Source organism: Candoia aspera, chromosome 2, assembly GCF_035149785.1.
Source record: "Candoia aspera isolate rCanAsp1 chromosome 2, rCanAsp1.hap2, whole genome shotgun sequence".
Taxonomy (NCBI): domain Eukaryota; kingdom Metazoa; phylum Chordata; class Lepidosauria; order Squamata; family Boidae; genus Candoia; species Candoia aspera.
The window spans coordinates 235,170,165-235,192,078 of NC_086154.1; the positions used below are offsets into that span (position 1 = coordinate 235,170,165).

The following is a 21,914-nucleotide window of genomic DNA, read 5'->3' on the forward strand; positions in this document are numbered from 1 at the left end:
ATAAAAATATCACTACTTTTTGACAATATGCAATTTTAATGTTGGGGTAATTATTCTGTTGGGGTGGGGCTATGAACAGCACCGAATATCTTATCTGAAGCCTAAGAAGGAAGTAAAGTAATTTAAAAAAAAATTACGTTGCCAAGCACCATTTGAAAACCCAATACCTACATTCCAGAGAACCCTCAAAGATTCCATTTCTTTTCTGGACCATGCTGATCTGGCCAGAACTAGGGGTGGTCCATAGGAGTAATGGAACATTCCAGAATTCTCCAATACATTCCATTTCTTGGAGTAGGTTTTATATATCCCTAGTTAGAATTATTTACTGTAATAAGAGTCTAATTGATCAGGCAGATAAAAGCCAAATTTAGTTCTGTGTTTTATTCCCAGAGTGGCCAACCTAATGATAACAGGAAGCCCTCAACAAGACATTCTCACTCTCCTAATTTCAGATGCATATTACTTAAGACAGGCTGTTATTTTGTTTCATATGCCATGAAATCTCATAGGTGCATGTCATTGGTTGTAAAAACAACGTAATTACTAAGAACTTCATTGCCTTTTTATGACATCCAAAATTAATTGCCTGAGATAGCTACCTTCACTGCTTAATGGGAGTAGCAGCCTTGGCCCTCAAGTATTGGTCTGCCAGATCTGAATTTCCTGTATCACTTTGCTGCTACCTACTGGTCATCCAGATTTTTGTAGCCCACATCTGATAGCCTGACTCGAGTAAGACACAGGGCAACAGCTCTTCCAATTAATATCCTCATCAACTGGAATTCAGAGATACAGGATCTTACCTGTAATCATCTTAAGTATCCTTGGAAAGCTTTAACTTCTATGAATTCAACTAATCCCCTTTTGAAAGCTGACCAACTTGGGGATTTACACTATCCTAACTGGTTGTAATTTCCACTGTTTAACTAGATGCTGTGTGAAAAACCATTCCTTTTGTCCTGAAATTCCGATTATTCCATTTAATTCAAGAACTTAGGTCTTGGTATTTTATTTAATAATCGTATTGACCATTGCATCCACTGCATACTTTTTAAGACTCACGGTGGTTTATAATAAAAACAAGCAATTAAAAATAACAGTAACAGTATCACCTACCTAATGGAGAGAGACCCTTCAGGGTGCCCTCTTAAAGAATGCATGTGTTGCGCCGAATCTATCTGGGAAAAGTATAGGTACCTCTACTAATAGGCAACTGTGTGCCAAGCCACAAAGGACCTTGAAGATAAACATCAGCACTTTGAACTGGATCCAGAAGTTGACCAAGAACCAATGCAGTGACCACAGCATATATGTAAACATTGCTAAATCTTCTATTTCCAGTTAGCAGGTAGGACACAGTATTTTGGTTCAACTGAAGCTTCTGAATTGTCTTCAAAGGCAGCCCCATGTACAGTGTGTTGCAATGTAGTGATGGGGGCATGGGTCATTACTGTCAGGGTCCCCTGGTCCAAAAAGGCCTACAACTGCTGAACCAACAGCAACTGGGCAAAATCCTCCTTACCCATACCCATGTCATATTCTAAAAAGTTAATAAGGCCAGGGTTAAAACATGAAATCAGAAAGAAGGTTATTGAAATTAAAATATTATTTAATAATTTTCTACAGTTTGGCAGCAATTTTTAAAGAGGTTCTGTGGGTTTCCAGGATAAGAAGTTGTACTCATGGGGAAGTTGAAATGCTCTTCTGACTGGAAGTGTGGGAAGATAAAGTGAATAAAAAAAAATACCAAGACAATGCAACAATCTGCTTCTTTCACTTTTTCTTCTCAATTTCTTCAGCATCCCCCCCACCCCCCTAATGCTGACTGCTTCAGGCAAATACCGAAATCCAGGATCTGACTTCAAATGTGAAAGAATTTAGAAGCCCATACCTGCCCCCCCGCCACCCATGACTCAGAGCTTTCCAAATGAAATAATGTTTCCCAGCTGCTGCCCAGCAATTTTGGAAAGGCAGCATCACTTTATCCTCTGCTTTGAACAAAAACTAACTTCCAAATGACATACTTATGATTTCAATAGAACTTAAAGACCAATCAGATATGAAATTAAATTGCTCAGATTCATTGAGTAAGAAATAAATCCAAGTGACTGAAATTGAAGCTTCCAAGATAAAATAAAATGATCCCAGAGTCCTTTACCTGTATCCCTGAGTCTATGGAATGGTTAGTGTATCGTTATGCAAGAACACATGCATCTTATGTACACAAATGTAGCATGGCAAACCATTTTTCAAGTCCACTGCATATATAATAACTCTTGCTGTGCAAGTTCCTACAACCAAGGCCCCCAAGCAGCCGATGCAGATGGATCACAGCGTGGATCCTCATCTGGGAAGAACACAGGGACAGAGTTCTTATAGTAGTGCTGAAGTCGCAACAGCAGTTTTTTCACAATGTCAGGATATTGTTCTGACAAGTCATTCCTTTCTTCAGCATCATGAACAATATCATACAGCCAAAGCTTCTTTGTGGGTGGATCCAATGACAAAGTGTTTGACTCATTGAATAAAGATGGTGGTGGAAACCAGTGGCTGCAGCCTATAAACAGGGAAAGAGAAGATCAAAGGTTAGTTGGGAAAGTATTAGCCCCATAACTGGAATCCAACATGTTTGCAGATCTGGGTTCTTCAATTTCATTGACATGGAATTGAATTTGTCACCTAGAATGTGGTTCTGTTGTGGTGGTAATGGGTCAGTTCAGATCTGCCAAATGAACAAGAGAATATCAGGTACTATGAAGAGAAATTAAACATTAATATGAATAAGGATTCCTGATATAAAATGTATGAAAATGTGTGTGTGACAAAGCCACTTGGCTGCAGTTCATTACTTTTTGGCTTGTTTTGATATTTTCCTTTATATCTCACTATACCTCATTAATTCCCGTGTGTGTGTGCACAGGAAAAAGCAAGTCACACGATAGAGATAAGCAATGTTTTTCAAGATACAAGAAAAGGAACTTAAGTGCCACCAAGTGCACAGTCTCCACATTAAACTGCATAGTAATTTAGCTCTTCCCTTTTTCAGAGTGCTACCATCATCAACATTCAAAAGAGATGGCTTTTCCATTGATATGTTCCAGGTTATGTTTGTCTTTTCCACTTGATACTATTTCTTCAAATCTTGAGCATTTTAGAGGAAAATATTTTTAGATCTGATGGAAACAGAAGATACATTTAAACACTGGAACAAGAGCCCTTCTATTTGGCTATCTGGACTGGTTTTGAAACTTTGGTGAATTTTGAAATGAAGACAGCCTTTTAATCATATAGTTGTATTTTACTGTGAATGACATCCTGGAGTATATTACACTGAAGAGTAACATATTAATGCTTTAAGTCAGTGTTTCTCAACCTTGGCAACTTGTAAATCCATACATCTTAAAGTTGCCAAGGTTGAGAAACAATGCTTTAAGTAAAGTAGGCTGAATCCTGCATTTTTGTTCTCCTGTTTCTTTCAACTCTATGCATCTGCAGGGGAATTGATTGGGAAAGAAGAGGTTGACTTACCTTTTTATTGTGGCTGAAAATGTGTCCTTCAATTTTTCTTGTGTTTTTTAAAAAAGACACCCATGTGAACACTCATATTGGCTTTCATTCATCCTATATTTCCATTCACTCCAGTAATTATGGTCTCACAAAGCATAGCTACTGTGTGATCAGATACTCTTTGAAAATACAGGACGAAGGAGAACCCTGCACTGCTACAACTGTGCATGCACAGCTGTTGGGGTTGTTTTGTTTGTTGTGTTTTCTGAGTAAAGGCAAGAATGAAAGATGAATTAAAAGAGAGCAAAGAGTTTCAAAACAACACTGACATAAATAAGACACTTTTCTGCAAGTATATTTACTTATAGGTAATTACAGTTCAAACTTGGTGCTTGAACTACAAAGAAGTGGTTGCTACTATTGAGCAAACTTGCTTACAATAATAACCTCCTGCAGTTTCAATGGATACATTTGAAGAAACTGTTCCATATTTTCTTCAGTCAAGAGCTTATTAGCAGGTTGATAGGTAGATAAAAATTCAAGTTGAATATATGCTATATTCACCTCCAGAGTATATTGTGTAATGTGTCACAGGAAATATAGATGATGAAACCATATGCTTATGGTGATGGAACACTGATTATCTTATCCAGTCAATTAGTTGCTTCTTTACCCAGTTTTTTGGGCTGGTGGGCATATAAGAGTCTCCCTTTTGGGGGGAGATGGGCGGTGATAAAATTTGATAGACAGAAAGACAGATATCTGGGATAACGCAAGCACTGCTGTCTTCACACAACAGGTGAAGTTATAATGTTGTTGCTCTGGTTTATGGCAATGAATGTTGTATGATCCTAATCAGCTGTATAAATACAGTCCAGGTTGTGAATGCTCTTTTAAAATGATGGGTATGGCTAGTCACAAAAAATGTTATTATCAGAAAGCAAATGGCCCCTACCCTCACCTTCCCAGATGCTCTGTTCCATTCCAGCTAGCTTTGTCTTTTAGTCAAGGCGTGTGGTCACGCCTTCTGAAAGAGTGGTTGGCTACAAGAATGGTTGTGAGGCCTATACAGGGCCCAGATGCATTTTTGCAAACAAAGACCATGCTAAGGGCAGGTACTTTGTTCTGGTCAACTTCCCCTTTAATTTTGTTTAATTAATTAATAGAACGTAAAAATAATTCAACTCAGGGAAGGCAGAGAATCCAGCAGGAGCAACACAGGCTCTCAAAGGAATCCACATTGCCAAGTCCTGCTCTGAAGCATCGACTGCTGTCAAAATGAGTATTGTCAAGCAGGGCCGCAACTAGGGGGGGGCAACCGGGGCATGTGCCCCGGGTGCTGTGCTGGGGGGACGCCAAAATGAGCGCTGCGGGGGGCACCAAAATGGGCGTGGAATCCATATTTGCCCCAGGTGACACAGACCCTAGTTGTGGCCCTGTTGTCAAGTTCCCAGTGTTCAGCAAACATTTTTCAAGTACTGCTAAAAATTTACCTGGATTGCCTGTGAGTAGTTTCCATTTTCCATGTCGAATTGCAGCATGTATGGAGGTATTGAAAATCGAATCTTCCCATGAAAAATAATTATTCTGTGATGAAGTTCTGTGGCTGCTGCCAGTACCTAAAAGGACATGGGAAGCTAGGTGAGGATAATTCTGCAAAGGTGTTGTGTGAATTCAGATTAAAATTAGGTGGCAATCAGTATTAAGTACTTCAATTCTATGTGTATTTTGAAGGAAATACTACGAAGTGTTTACAGATATATTTTGTCTAAGGACAGAAGAAACAATTGTACAATGTTCAAATTAAGCCTTCCCTAACCTTTTTTTTAGATTTTTTTATCCCTTTATTATTTTTATAAATAACTCAAAGCAGGGAACATATGTAATACTCCTTGGCACCTTTCAGAGGATTAACAGTACCAGAATTCCCAACCAGCATGTCCCTGGTCACCCTGATGGTGGTTAACTATATTCTTAATATTTAGTCAACTAGCATCATCTTGAAGCCTAAACACTTGGAAAAGCTGTCATATGTACAAATGTATATGCAAATGTGAGAGGTGGACGCACCCTCTCAAGGATCTAGTTTACAGAGTTCATAGAGAAAATATGTCCATTAATAAGCAGCAGTGTGGGAGGCTTGAGAATATATTTCAGCCTTCAATCTGGCCCTGCCAATAATGTAAATATTATAATGAACCTATGTTCCAAACCTTGCAGACTAAGGAGATGGATGCAGCCTGGGCTAACCACAATCCAATGAATGCTAGAAAAATGTACACACAAACCAAAGTTTAAACAATTCTCAGCAACCCTATTCTTTCCCAGTTTTACAAAGGGCTACTCAAAGCAGCTTGCAGTTTATCATTATAGTAATTATTATTCTGCCCTACTTTTCAAAATTCCAAAAATGAACCACAAATGTGTAACTACCAAACAGTAATGTAAAAGGCAGAAGACTAAATCTTAAGAAAATAATGCATCTTTGAATTCTAAGATTAGCACCTGTAACTAACATTTGGACAAAGGTAATGTATCAATTGGTAATGAGTGAGCCTGGGTTCTCCAGATAAAGATTTTTGCTGCAGGTGAATTGGAGGAGATACATCATGCTTAATCAGGTTTTGAACTCATCAATCATGCTATTCTCTTGGTCAACTCTGGATTACTAGGTAGGGTTATAGTAAGAGATACTGAAGAATTCCTGCATATCCAAGCCATCAGAGGATTTGGGGTGAGATGACACCAAGGTAGATAAATCCATCTATCTTGTCAAATGAGTCAGGTAAGGCCATGCAGATGCTATGTAAGTGCCTAAAGGTAATAATGAGTTGTATCATGGTCAATAGACTGGCTGCATCACAGCAAAATATACAACCCCATAAAACAGTATTTTGTAGGGGCAGATAACTAGAGGGGCAGAATTGGGTTATGGTGCCTCTGAAGGAGCAGAGGCGAAATTAATTAAGGTTAATAATGGAGGCTCTGTGGCACAGAGTCCACTGGTGTTGGGCAGCCAATAAATTTATATAAATAAATATTTATTTATATAAATTTTATTTATTTATATAAATTTATCAGCTTTGGCAGGTGGTAGATAAGCTACACCTTATAGCATAGTCTCAGTGAACTGTGCTCCGGTAAACTTTCATTTAGATTATTTTAGGGCATCCTACAGAAAACTCTGAAGACAATCTGAAAACCACATTTGGAGCAAAATGCAAGGCTACTAGGATGCTGAGAGGAGAAGTACACAGGGATGATATATTAAAGTGATCCTGAAAAAGCTGCATTCATTTTTGGGGCCAACTTTAAGATGGTTGTATTGAATGGTAATCTCTACATGGTAGTCTATGTTCTTAAATCTTGGAGTATGTGATATTCTTCCAGACTCCAAAATCAAAGTACATCATACCCAAACTAACCTAATTTTTTGGGTATGTGAAACAGAAGATTCCATCAGTGTGATTTTCATCCTCGGTAGTAAGATAGATGCACAAATAACAAATGAAACATGATTTGTTGCATTTTCATGATACTCAAAACTTGTTCCATTAACCCCACTGACATTTTATCACCTGGATAGATCTTCTTACTTCCTTCATGTATTCATCAACGTAATCAATATGATGGAATCTTGTTTACTTTGATGTTGGATGTATAGGGATTAGTTGGTTTTTAAGTAATGTTCTATATTTAAGTGGTTTTATATTATTGTTACGTCCTGTTTTTAAGGAAAGATGGACTGCAAATAGTAACATAAATGAATACAAAACAAATCATACTATAAAAATACAGAGAAGCCAGCTGAAAAAAAATATCCAGCATTTAAACCAAAACAAAAGCTAAATAAAAATGACTTCAACAGCAGGCAGTGATCAGCAAAGCAGGAACAGTTTTCAATTCCCCCAGGAAATTGCTCTGCAGAGTGGAAATTCTTGTGTCTGATCACCCTTAAAATTAAGAATCTAGGTTCAGGCTATATTTTGTAAATGTAGAGTTTTGTTTAAGTTCCTTTTTTGCATACAGCTAAAGACATGTTGCTGTTCTTCCTTCTGAATTTCACTTGTCATTATCACTGTATTATGCATCCTGGAGCAGAAGAGTCCTATGCTTAGCCCAAGATATTCTTAAATCTTGTCCAAGATCAAAGAATGGAACTGTGGTAACATTAGATATATCACAACTGAGATGTCTGTTAGATTCTCAAAAACCACATCATGATTAAGGCAAGATACATAAAGGAGCTAGTCTAAATAACTTTTGAGAACTGTTAGGCAAGGAATGAGACACTATTGATTCCTTAAATGCCATAGAACTACAACTCCCAGCATCACCAGCCAGTATGGCTAAAGATGGGAGAAGCTATAGTTCATAGAGTCCTCTAGCTAGCTAGCATTAGCCTTGCTGGTGTGATCAATGGTGCAGCACGACATGAGCTCAAGTCTAGTAATATCTGGAAGACCACGTATTGCTCTCCCTCATGCACCCTTGTAAGCATATATACTTTACAAGCCAAGACTTTTTACAGGCTAGTAACTTTTTACTATCTTATTCTGAGAAGGCAAACACTTCTCTCTCTCCTGAAATAGCTCATTTCATTTCCTCCTCCTCACAACCTGTGTGTGGAAGCATAACAGGGATGGAATGCCTGTGGGCAGTTTTTTGTCACTTAGACTTAACAAGCCCAAGCTTAATTATAAGGCTATGTTAAAGTTATATAATATGATCTTAGCAATTATGGAACATTACATTACCTTCAAAACATTTCCCATGTGTGCTGTTACTAACACACAGAACAGATTTGTGATGTGGGTTACTATTATCACCCAATATTATAGCTTTCCCCAACTTGCTGGACCTCCCAAGATGTGCTGCTCTACAACTACGACAATTCACAGCCAACAACTGTGCTTGCCGGGAATTATGGAGGTGGTAGTCCAGTATATCTGGAAGGCCACCATATTAACATTGGAGAGTTGAATTGGAGAGGTCACTTGCCTCAGGCTAGTTCAGGAGGGGGTCAGATTTTCTCCTTTCTGACTAAAAGCAATCTATCTGTATCTTTATATATAGTGCTTTATTAAGGTGGTATGTGAAATCATTGGTGAAGAAGTTCCTTTTCTGAGGAGTACTGGCAATTAAACAATTCCAGGAGATTTGACATGTTCTTTTAGAACAGGCACTTTCCCACACAGTTTATAAATGTAACATAAAGGCAGTCCAGCCCATCCTAAAGTTCCAAGATAGATTATGCTAGTTTGTGCCTTTTTCTTGATCTCTAAATTTCATTATACTTTTAACAGTCTTCTTGCTCCTCTTTTAACACAGAACAGGAATGAAGGGAAAAGAGTGCCAGATACCAGCTGACTGAGAAAAATCAGCAACAGTAAAATAGCACATGGTATTTATTAGCAGAGCTGGAAAAGTCAGATCCTCTTTGCATCCATTCCATGTGACTTGTTGCAAAGCAATTGAAACTTTCTTATTTGCAGTGTAGAGAAGCAAACATCATAAACACTAAACTGTGATCACACTTCAGATTTAAAAGATTTCAAGATTGTCAATATCTATTCTGGGCGGGGGGGGGGGGAGTTTCAGGGCAGAGAAAAAAAAAGATACAAGCTAAAACCTCAACTTACGTTATCTAGAAACAACGGAACTACAGTCAGACAGTAGTTCATCCTTAGCCATAACAAATTTGTTATTTTCCCATATTTTTTTAAAGACCCACTCAGAATCACTCTTTAGATGGCAGTCTTCTTTAATCTGGCACCCTCCAAACTACTATGCTATTGTCCAGGAACTGTAAACACTTCCTATTTATTTACTTAGGTGTTGGAGGGCCTCAACGGGGGGGATAGAGACAAACTTTGGGCCTTTTTTTTTTTTTTTTACTTTACAGGAACTGGAAAATTAAGGCAAATAAGTAAATTAAGCAAGTAAGCGTATGATATACCTATTTTCTTTAGAGTGCATTTTTTTGTGGAAACCAAGGCAAACTGGTGTTTGATGCTGAATTTTAGTGATACGATCTGCAGAGTTCCAGAGGTCAAAACGATATGTCCAGAACTTTCCAGATTAGGAATGGCTATTTTAGGGATAGAAATTAGTTGTAGCGTTGCGTTACAGCTTTCATTTGTCTTATTAACATACTTACCCACCATGTGAAATCCAGCAATACTGAACAATCTGTTTCCCCTGCCTCTTCCCCTTCATTGCTTCTTACAATACATTCAAAAGCTGGGGATCTGGTGGGGGGGTAGGGGGTGGGATTTTCTGCCTCCCATTTTAAAGCTACCTAAGTACGGAACTATTATCCCATCCTAAGGTGGTTCTGGAGAGACATACTTCCTAAGACTATGCAGTGATCCAGATACAAAGGGAAAAATGTGATTCAGAGCATGTGTGGGCACGCAGGTTGCACCTGTCGGCAAAGCGAAGCCATGTTTTTCCTAGGTTCATCTTTGAACTGCACAACGCTAATCCTTCCTTTTGTCTGTTCTGCACCAACTGCCATCAATTTCATTCGTGGGCCCAAATATTAGTGTCATGCAGAAGGGGAAAATCCTTTCTCCCAATACCATGCATAATCATGTAGACATCTTCCAAGTTTCAGAATTTGTATTAAGTTTTTTACACACATATACCCAATTCTGATTATTTTGTAGATTTTAAAAATTTTATTGTTTGGGCATCTTGATCCAGCTGCCGCTTTTTCAACAAGTTACTCAGCTTATGCTTCTATTATATGAAGAATCAACAAAACTCTCCCTTTGGATATCCAGGTTATCCAGGACTGGTGTATACTGATCCCACCAAATTACAATATAATGAAATGTATTGTAAAGAAAGATTGTAAGAACATCAAATATCATGAACATTAGCATTCTCACTTTAGACTTTGTAAGCTACCATCATGCAAGGATATTTAAACATCCCATTCATAATGTGAGATTGTGTGATGGAAGTCAAAACCAAATTAGATTGCTGACCTCTGTATTATAGTGTACTCTATACTCTATGAATAAATTTATTTATTTGTCACATTTCTTTACCACCCAATTCTCATATATGACGACTCTGGGTGGTTAAATAAATACTCTATGAGTAAATAATTAATGACAAATTTTAAAAACTCTTTTATTGCATCTTGTAGCCTTTAATAATTAAAGATGGAGATTTTAATCTTATACACTCTTATTTGGGGATAAATACAATTGAAATCGGTGATGGTTAATTCTGAGTACACCTACACAAATTTACACCTGAACTGTGTATGGAATTAGTAGATTTAGAAATGTTAATAGCCCTGCTTCGGGCAACTATGCAGGTTATAGCAGCCATTCCCAGTCTGGCATTCTTCAAGTTTTGTCGGACTACAACTTGCAAGACCAAAAGCCCTTGGCCATGATAGCTGGAAATTTTGGGAGTTGAAGTCCCAAATGCAGGAGTGCCAGCTTGGCAAAGATTAAGTTACAGTTTCACAGTTGCAGCATTTACTGCACCTTAAAAGCTCATTATTTATTTTACTCACATTCACTCAAAACTCCAACAATATTATTGGTACAACCAATAAAAGAGACGATATATAAATATTCAGTATATAAAGAAAAGAAAAAGAAGGGAAGATAACCAATACATTCTTTAGTCTGTGATTAAAATGATGAGAGAGAACCAGGCGAAGAGGGATTTTTTTTCTCCTCCTATATGGCATCTGATCAAAGGGCACATGATTTTGGTGTAATTTAGTGAAAACTCAACCACAAAGCTAAGGCATTCTGTATTGCAGGAGATTTGTAATCTCTTCTGCCAATGAGTGGACAGTATATTTTGGGGCCTGCAAAGAACACTGAAACCATATAAATGTAATACTTAGTTTGGAAGGCAGAGCTATGCCCAATCATCTTTCCATAATGCATTTCATATGAGCAGAGTTTCCATAATATATATTTTTCTTTTTAGACTTGCTTGCTGCCCCCACCCCCAAACTTCATGGAAAGGATGGTAAGGAAAGACATTGCTAACAGTATAGATTATTACATGATTGCAACTGCCAAAGTATTATGACTAACAAAATGGGGCAATTCATCTGCAAAATTTAAGTAGCAAATAGTTTATTCTGCAGTCTTGAAGATAGAATTGGTCCAAGCTTGTCATAATAGTTCACAGTACAATCCTTTTGGTTGCTTTTGGTGGAGAACGTTTGTGTGTTATTGTTGTTTATTTGTTTAGTCGCTTCTGACTCTTCGTGACTTCATGGACCAGCCCACGCCAGAGCTTCCTGTCGGTCGTCAACACCCCCAGCTCCCCCAGGGACAAGTCCGTCACCTCTAGAATATCATCCATCTTGCCCTTGGTCGGCCCCTCTTCCTTTTGCCTTCCACTCTCCCTAGCATCAGCATCTTCTCCAGGGTGTCCTGTCTTCTCATGATGTGGCCAAAGTATTTCAGTTTTGCCTTTAATATCATTCCCTCAAGTGAGCAGTCTGGCTTTATTTCCTGGAGGATGGACTGGTTGGATCTTCTTGCAGTCCAAGGCACTCTCAGAATTTTCCTCCAACACCACAGTGCAAAAGCATCGATCTTCCTTCACTCAGCCTTCCTTATGGTCCAGCTCTCGCAGCCATATGTTACTACAGGGAACACCATTGCTTTAACTATGCGGGCCTGTGTTGTCAGTGTGATGTCTCTGCTCTTAACTATTTTATCGAGATTTGTCATTGCTCTTCTTCCAAGGATTAAGCGTCTTCTGATTTCCTGACTGCAGTCAGCATCTGCAGTAATCTTTGCACCTAGGAATACAAAGTCTTTCACTGCTTCTACATTTTCTCCCTCTATTTGGCAGTTATCAATCAAGCTGGTTGCCATAATCTTGGTTTTTTTGAGGTTTAGCTGCAAGCCAGCTTTTGCACTTTCTTCTTTCACCTTCATCATAAGGCTCCTCAGTTCCTCTTCACTTTCAGCCATCAAAGTGGTATCATCTGCATATCTGAGATTGTTAATGTTTCTTCCAGAGATTTTAACTCCAGCCTTGGATTCCTCAAGGCCAGCTTGTCGCATGATGTGTTCTGCATACAAGTTGAATAGGTAGGGTGAGAGTATACAGCCCTGCCGTACTCCTTTCCCAATCTTAAACCAGTCTGTTGTTCCGTGGTCTGTTCTTACTGTTGCTACTTGGTCGTTATACAGATTCTTCAGGAGGCAGACAAGATGACTTGGTATCCCCATACCACTAAGAACTTGCCACAATTTGTTATGGTCCACACAGTCAAAGGCTTTAGAATAGTCAATAAAACAGAAATAGATGTTTTTCTGAAACTCCCTGGCTTTTTCCATTATCCAGCGGATATTGGCAATTTGGTCTCTAGTTCCTCTGCCTTTTCTAAACCCAGCTTGTACGTCTGGCAATTCTCGCTCCATGAACTGCTGAAGTCTACCTTGCAGGATCTTGAGCATTACCTTACTGGCATGTGAAATGAGTGCCACTGTTCGATAGTTTGAACATTCTTTAGTGTTTCCCTTTTTTGGTATGGGGATATAAGTTGATTTTTTCCAGTCTGATGGCCATTCTTGTGTTTTCCAAATTTGCTGGCATATAGCATGCATTACCTTGACAGCATCATCTTGCAAGATTTTGAACAGTTCAGCTGGGATGCCGTCGTCTCCTGTTGCCTTGTTATTAGCAATGCTTCTTAAGGCCCACTCAACCTCACTCTTCAGGATGTCTGGCTCTAGCTCACCGACCACACCGTCAAAGCTATCCCCGATATTGTTATCCTTCCTATACAGGTTTTCTGTATATTCTTGCCACCTTTTCTTGATCTCTTCTTCTTCTGTTAGGTCCTTGCCATCTTTGTTTTTGACCATACCCATTTTTGCCTGGAATTTACCTCCAATGTTTCTAATTTTCTGGAAGAGGTCTCTTGTCCTTCCTATTCTATTGTCTTCTTCCACTTCCGCGCATTGCTTGTTTAAAAATAATTCCTTATCTCTTCTGGCTAACCTCTGGAATTTTGCATTTAATTGGGCATATCTCCCCCTATCGCTGTTGCCTTTTGCTTTCCTTCTTTCTTGGGCTACTTCTAGTGTCTCAGCAGACAGCCATTTTGCCTTCTTGGTTTTCTCTTTCTTTGGGATGTATTTTGTTGCCGCCTCCTGAACAATGCTGCCAACTTCTGTCCAGAGTTCTTCCGGGACCCTATCTACTAAGTCCAGTCCCTTAAATCTATTCTTCACCTCCACTGCATATTCCTTAGGAATATTAGTGAGCTCATATCTAGCTGATCTGTGGGTCTTCCCTAATCTCTTTAGTCTGATCCTAAATTGTGCAAGAAGTAGTTCGTGATCTGAACTACAGTCAGCTCCAGGCCTTGTTTTTACCGACTGTACAGATGTCCGCCACCTTTGGCTGCAAAGGATGTAATCAAACTGATTTCGGTGTTGTCCATCTGGTGAAGTCCATGTATAAAGCCGTCTCTTAGGTTGTTGGAAGAGAGTGTTTGTTATGCAGAGTGAATTGTCTTGGCAAAATTCTATCAGCCTGTGTCCTGCTTCGTTTTGTTCTCCCAGGCCATACTTACCTGTAATTCGAGGTGTCATTTGACTGCCCACCTTAGCATTCCAGTCTCCCGTGATGAAAATAACATCTCTTTTAGGCGTGTTGTCCAGTAGGTGCTGCAGATCCTCATAGAACTGCTCTACTTCAGCTTCTTCAGCATTTGTGGTTGGGGCGTATATTTGGATCACTGTGATGTTAGATGGCTTGCCCTGAATTCGAATTGAGATCATTCTGTTGTTTTTTGGGTTGTATCCAAGCACTGCTTTAGCCACTTTACTATTAATTATGCAGGCTACTCCATTTCTTCTGTGGTCCTCTTGTCCGCAGTAGTAGATCTGGTGGTCATTTGATGTGAAGTGGCCCATTCCAGTCCATTTCAGTTCACTGACGCCCAGAATGTCTATCTTTAATCTTGACATCTCACCAATAACCACATCCAATTTGCCCTGGCTCATAGATCTTACATTCCAGGTCCCAATGGTGTGTTGATCCTTAGAACATCGGATCGCCGTTCACCACCAGCACCGTCGGCCACTAGCCGTCCTTTCGGCTTTGAGCTAGCTGCGTCATCACGTCTGGGGCTAGTTGAGCTCATCCTCTGTTCCTCCCCAGTAGCATTTTGACCATCTTCCGACCTGGGGGTCTCATCTTCCGATGGTATACCGACATATCTCTGGTTGTACTGATCCATTTAGTTTTCACGGCAAGAATACTGAGGTGGGTTGCCATTACCTTCCCCAGGGATCGCATTTAGTCTGACCTCTCTGTCATGACCTTCCCGTCTTGGGTGGCCCTTCACGGTTTAGCTCATGGCATCATTGAGGTGCTCAAGCTCCAGCACCACGACAAGGTAACGATCCTTTGTGTGTTATAGGTTAGGATTATAAGGGAACAATTTTGTAATTTCTGGACATGTCTACACGTGGCAAACAGGTGTGCTATCCCATGCTAGCAGAGATTTAAGGGATTCTATCAAAAACAAATGTATTAATGCTTTCTAGCTTACCTGTACATCATCTCTAATGTTTGTGTACCTATCAGGACTGTTAAATCCATCCAAAATTGTAGGTGGCTTATCTAAGTAATTATCCAGTTAACTAATGGATTTATACACTGAAACATGCCTCACTTTCAAAGAATTACATTTTTTTGTCACCACTGTACATTTTATTTATTTAGTTTATTTTCTATCCCGCCTTTATTATTTTTATAAATAACTCAAGGCAGCAAACATACCAAATACTCCTTCCTCCTCCTATTTTCCCCACAACCACCACCCTGTGAGGTGGGCTGGGCTGTGTGTGTGTGACTGGCCCAAGGTCACCCAATCAGCTTTCATGCCTAAGGCGGGACTAGAACACTCAGCCTCCTGGTTTCTAGCCTGTTGCCTTAACCACTGGACCAAACTGGCTCTTCGTGCTGTTTATTTTAATTATCCTAACTTGCTCAGACTTCACTGAAAGTAGTCAAAGTGAAGCTCTATTCCTTTCCTTAAGTTTCTTAGGTTTCATTGATTCTATGCCCCACGTAGTCTGATGGTATACTGTATATTCATACCAGGGCTTCCATAGCATTCTTCCTGTTCCTTATTTAACAAAAACAAATTCTATCCCATCTTATTCTCTGACTCTCATCCAAGAGTCTCTAGTGGCCTTCAGGGGTGCTGCTCTACAAGTCGCCAGTTGTGAGACCCTGTTTTTCAAGTTGGGTTCCCGAGAACAGTTGGGAGTGTTGCTACTGTACCAGCCTCCCTGCTGTGTAGCAACCTCCCTGCCTGAGCTGCTGGAGACCATCTCAGGGTTGGTGGAGTTGCCCAGACTTATGGTTTTGGGGGATTTCAACCTGCCATCCCTGGGGTGTGCCTCGGAGACAGCTCGGGAGTTCATAGCCATGGGCCTGTCCCAGATTCGGGACCTGACTCAAGACAATGGTCTCACCCTGGACATGGTTTTCTTGTTGGAGCACTGGCAATGTGACCTGAGGGGAGAGTTACAGCTGTCCCCATTGTCATGGTCAGATCATGCCCTGGTAGCCTTGAGATTCTCCTATGCTGCCCCCCTCTGCAGGGAGGCAGGATCCATTCTATTGGTTTGCCCCTGGTGACTGATGGACCCGGTAGGGTTCCAGAGGGAGCTGGGGGTTATACCTGAGAGTCTGCTGCACGGTCCAGGAGAGGCCCTGGCTGTCATGAGCACTGATGGTGAGCAGGAGGGGGCCCCTATCCAGGGGGGAAAATGCATGTGTAGTAGCGAGGAATTGAGCAGTCATTCAAAGAGACACAGAACAGACCTGCCTTGACTTTTGGGGTTTATCTGTATGGGTTTTCTCACACTTCTTCAGTTTGTTAGGATTTTCTGTCTAACGTAGCAGCAATAAAACACTAGAGATTTATTCCTCGTCTCAGCGTGGTTCCTGAATGTTAGGACACTGGCTGCTGCCTGGCTGGGGCCTTGGACAGGATCGCGCCTGTGCAGCCTCTCTTGTCTCATCGAGCCTGACACTCCCCATGCTTTACGGAAGAGCTGAGGGTTCTAAAGAGGGTTAAGAGACGTCCAGAGCACTGCTGGAGGAAGATGAAGACTGAATCCGACCGAACACTGGTTAGAGCCACTATTAAGACCTACCTTGTGGCGATAAGAGCGGTGAAGCGTCAATGCTTCTCCACTCTTATCGCATCTGCAGAATGCCACCCCATGGCCCTGTTTAAAATTACTCGATCCCTTTTGGGGAAGGTGGGCCCAGTGACCCACCTACAGGGCTGTGCAGAGGTTTTCTGAGCACCTGCAGGATAAAATCGCTCGGATCCATTCCAAGTTAGACTCCAAGCATGAGGCATGGTCCGTGGAGGTACCAAGGGAGCATACTTACCCAGTTATCTGAGAACAGTTTGATCCTGTTGGACCCGAGGAAGTGGACAGGATCCTCTGGACAGTAAATGTCTCCACTTGCCATCTAGACCCATGTCCCTCCTGGCTGGTGAAAGCAGCCTGGGAGGTGACATGTGGTTGGGTCCAGGCAATGGTTAGTACATCCTTGAGAGGGGTGTGTGTTTCTGGCTGCCTTTGAGGAGGCACTGGTGCACCCCCTCCTCAAGAAACCATTGCTGAACCCTACTGTACTGGACAATTTTCAACCAGTCTCCCACCTCCCCTTTTTTGGGGAAGGTGGTTGAGAAAATGGTGGTGTCGCAGTTCCAGAGGGTTCTGGATGAAACAGATTATCTAGACCTCTTTCAGTCAGGTTTCAGGCCCGGATATGGGAAGGAAATGGCATTGGTCGCACTTATGGATGATCTCTGGCAGGAGCAGGATGGAGGTAGTGCATCCATCCTTGCTCTTCTTGACCTCTCAGCAGCTTTCAATACCATCGACCATGGTATCCTTTTGGGGTGGCTCAGGGAGTTGTGGGTGGGCGGCATGGTTTTGTGCTGGTTCACCTCCTTCCTCCAGGGCAGTCCCAATCGGTGGTGATAGGGAGTGAGAGATCTGACCCTTGACCCCTCCTTTGTGGGCTGCAGGGTTCGGTGCTCTCTCCGCTCCTTTTTAACATCTACATGAAACTGCTGGGCGAGATCATCCATCATCACGGGATGAAGTATCATCAGTATGCTGTACATCTCCATCCCGGGTGAGATAGGTGATGCTGTGACCACCCTCTCTCGTTGCCTGGGGGCTGTTGGGGTCTGGATGAGGAACAACAGGCTTCAGCTGAACCCTGGTAAGACAGAGTGACTGTAGGTTAAGGGCTCTTCCGTATCCAGGACTTTGTCATCTTTGGTTCTGGATGGGGTTGCACTGCCCCAAACAGACCTGGTGCATAATCTGGGGGTCCTCCTGGACTCACGGCTCCTGCTCAAAGAGCAGATGGTAGCCGTGGCCAGGAGAGCCTTTGCGCAGCTTTGTGTTGTGCACCAGTTATGCCCTTTCCTGGATCGGGAGGCCCTTCAAATGGTCACTCATGCCCTTGTTATCTCCCACATAGACTATTGCAATGTGCTCTACATGGGGCTACTCTTGAAGAGTATCCGGAAGCTACAGCTGGTCCAGAATGCGGCCGCATGGGCTATCTTTGGTGCCCCTAGAAGGACACATATAACACCTCTGCTACGCAAGCTGCACTGGGTACCAGTTTGCTTCCGGGTCCAATTCAAGGTGTTGGTTATCACCTTTAAAGCCCTACATGGCATGGGGCCAGGCTACCTGAAGGACCGCCTCTTTCCCGTTATGTCAACACATCCCACCCAATCGTGCAAACAGGGCATGTTGCGGACCCTGTCGGTAAGAGAATTCCATCTGGCAGGGTCCAGGAGGCGGGCCTTCTCTGCAGTAGCTCCCACCCTCTGGAATATCTTACCCCTGGAAGTGAGGTTAGCCCCATTGCTCCTAGCCTTCCTGGCTTGAGGTGGGGCAGGGAACAGTCATGCCTGGGGATGGCTAGTGCCCTAAAATGCTCCTCTAAAGCAAGGACTGAATTGGATCATGGCCATCCAGACTTCATTTTTATCTATATTTATTAGTTATTGTAATTGTATTTTATATAGAGTATTTTTATTTATTGTAATTATGTATTGTTTTATTGACCAATTTGTTGTAAACCGCCCAGAGTCCCTCTGGTGGGAGGAGATGGGCGGTGACAAATTAGATAAATAAATAAAATAAGATAAAATAAAATAAATATTAGGAAGAGTGTGCCAGACCATGTGCAATGAGGCTGGCATATTAAGCATCCTTCTTTTCTGTAAAATACCTCCTAGTAAAATATTATGCTACTTTAACCTTTGTAATTGTATTGATTTCCCCCTTTTTGTCTCTTTTCTAGACTAAAATGCATGCATTATGTGCTGGGGATTATCTATAATTTCAAGTGTACACAGATCAGTTCATGTAAGTCTTAATGAAGATGGACAGTAGCAGCAAGCAACAGCATTAAATATGCAAGAGATATTTGATTTAAATGTCAATTATCTGAACAAAAAGGACCTGCTAACACTTACCAGTTCAATATTTAATAAATGAAGGACATTCTTCAAATACCTTATTTCTTTTTTTCACAATAATCGTATGTATTTATAAAAAAAATAACGGTGAAACAAACAAACAAACAAATGAATGAATGAATAAATAAATGTATTCTTTTAGCCATTTATTCCATACTTCTTAAATAATCTCTCTATCCCAAATCGCTCTTATTGTTTCTAGTTTATCATTCAAAATCTATTATTAGAAAATGTCTTTTTAAGGCAAGTTTCTAATTCTTCTTTATAGGAATTAATATACTAAAAAGTTTCTAAAAGATTTAATGGGAACTTGTGGTCAACTACATTGAATTAATTAATTCATTCATTCAATTTATATAGCTGCTCTACCCAGCACACGACTATGGGTGGCATTAATTTGATAATACCTTTCAATATTTCAGAAGGAATTAGCAGTCCCACCACATATTATCTTGCTGATCAGTGGATAGCAAAATGAGGAAAAAGCCAGACTCTGCTCCATGCTTCTTCTCCCTTCTTTCCCTCAACCAGCAACCTGATCCCCCTCAGGGGCTAGATTAGATAGGTGAGCAAAGATCAGAGTGCTTGCCTGACTGCCTTTAATGGCAGCAACTTGCTCCCTACTAGCCAGCTAACCCCGTAGTCAGTGGGAAGGGCTCTCCACAGTTCTTCAGGTCACCTTATCTGTGGCTGGGAGGCATATGTAACCCTAAGAGCTGACTGCTCATCTACACCCTACTGTAACTGAGCCTGTAAGCCAACTCAAGTCTACCTGGAACAACTGTATATTGCTTCCCTGAGTTTATATAGCTGGTTCTTGGTCTTCTGTAAGTTATCCTGAGTCAAAATTTAGACTGTAAACTCCTGGAGAGAATGGTCCCTGATACTGGAAAGAAAGCTTAAGCAAACCGACACAGTTTCTTAAAAAGTTCCCAAGACTTTGGAAAGACAATAAATTAAATGTATTGAAATTTTCATGAAAAATAAATGAAAACACACTATGTGCACATACACACATAATATAGATACACAAACACACAGGATTTCTATCAAAACTGGGAAACACAATATCTACTTTGCAGATTCTTAATGTAACAAATGGAAGACAACTGTTTAACCATACTCTAATCCAAAACAAAGGAAAAGTGCTTCAAGCTCAAAAGATGGTAAAGCTATGTTTGAATGGTGCTTTACAGAAGTATGCATGTTCCACACTCTCAGACATAGCCTTGATGTTATGCGACCCCCTTTCCCATTTTTTTTAAACTTCAGGAATTCATGAAGTTCCGTTGTATAAGACAATATAATTGAGAGCAGGAGGTATGAATGGTCTAAAAAAAATTAAGTACATTCTTCCATTGGCTAATTAAAAACATTCGAATGTATTACAGTACTTAAGCCAAAGATAATGTACACAAAATGCCTTGTGTGTACAAAGACCAGAATAGTGGGACAATTAGTTCAGGCTGGTTAATTGTACTTTATTGAATAGATGCTCATTAACAAATAAAGGCAAGTTTCTTATTTACCCTGTCATACCTTACCCTACCCCAAGACTATAAATTCTGTGCAGTAGTAGTAGTACATCAGAGGCATTCAGCCTTCCTTTATGTGACCCACTGTACCATACTATTGAATCCCAGCAAAAGCAAATGTCACACTCTATCATTACCACCATAAAATGCCACAGACCAATGCTGCCACTTCTTGAGCTATAGCCATAGACTGGTATTATCAGAGACTCCATAATCACAAGTTGTAACAGTCTTCCTCAAATTAGTGTTCTCACTATGCATGGGGGCTGCTGGCCTGATGACATGGCTAACAAGTCTGTAGCTGTCTAGCCTATGGCATGCCCTCCTAACCCCTGCCCATCTTGGCTTATCTGAACTAACCAGAAGGGATTGACAGCATGAATGGTGAATGCCTCCTTGTGTAACGAAATGGTTCCACCAGCCCTATGGAGGTGGTAGTCTAATCACTCCTAAATAATCCTTCCCTGACTCAAGAAGATTACACCAGTGTAATTAGCATTACTTTTTCCGCAGTGCTGCTTAACAATGCTTTTTATGAAGCCACTGGGGAGAGTCATCAGAAATGTTGGGCAAAGTATTATCAAGATGTGATAACATTCAGCTCTAGTTCTCTATAATATCTGAATCAGGAAAGGCTGTGTGCGTTATTAACTTGTGTCTAGATGCAGTGATGGAATGGATGATGGCCAATAAACTGAAACTGAATCCTTGCCAGAGCCCCTAAGTTTGGAACTGGGGGATTTGCCAGTCTTGAATGAGGACTGCTTTCCTCAAAAAGACTATAGATAGTTTGGGGGTGTTCCTAGAGTCTTCAGTGTGGGGGGGGAGGGAGATCCAAGTGGCCTCTGTGATCACCTTTATCACCTTTAATAGCTTCTCTGTTATGCCTTTTCCTAGACAGGAACAACCTAGCTATCTTGTTAATACAGAGCCAAACCCATAATAAGGTAATTTGCTGTATGTAACTGATTACCCTTGCCCTTGGTCTGGAAGCTGCAACTAGTGTAGAATGTGGTGGCCAGGTTGCTGGGGGTGGGTGGGTGGTACTTGGCCATACACATGTCACACTTCTGCCAATTAGCTACCAGGCCAGGTTCGAGGTATTGTTTCTGAAATATAAAGCCTTAATCAATAACCAGATTATTTGACCAACTGATTTCATTCTTACAGATCTGGTTGGTCATTAAGATCATCAAAGGAGGTCCTACTGTGTGTGCCAAGGTTGGCAAACACCTTATGGTTATTCAAATGACAGCTTTCTCTAATGCTGTCTGCCACCTCTAATGCCTTCCACCCTGAAATTCATATGGAAT

General features: G+C 40.9%; 1 protein-coding gene across 1 annotated transcript in view; it reads right to left on the minus strand.

Annotated features, from left to right (window-relative positions):
- Window positions 1-1,591: 1,591 nt before the first annotated feature.
- Window positions 1,592-21,914, minus strand: part of ARSB (arylsulfatase B) — a 75,533-nt gene continuing 55,210 nt past the window's right edge. Inside the window, exons 7-8 of the mRNA XM_063295557.1 lie at window positions 5,004-5,129; window positions 1,592-2,560 (exon numbers count right to left, since the gene is read on the minus strand). Coding sequence (XP_063151627.1) covers window positions 2,295-2,560; window positions 5,004-5,129 — 392 coding nt within the window. The 3' untranslated portion in view covers window positions 1,592-2,294. The remainder of the gene's footprint in view (window positions 2,561-5,003; window positions 5,130-21,914) is intronic.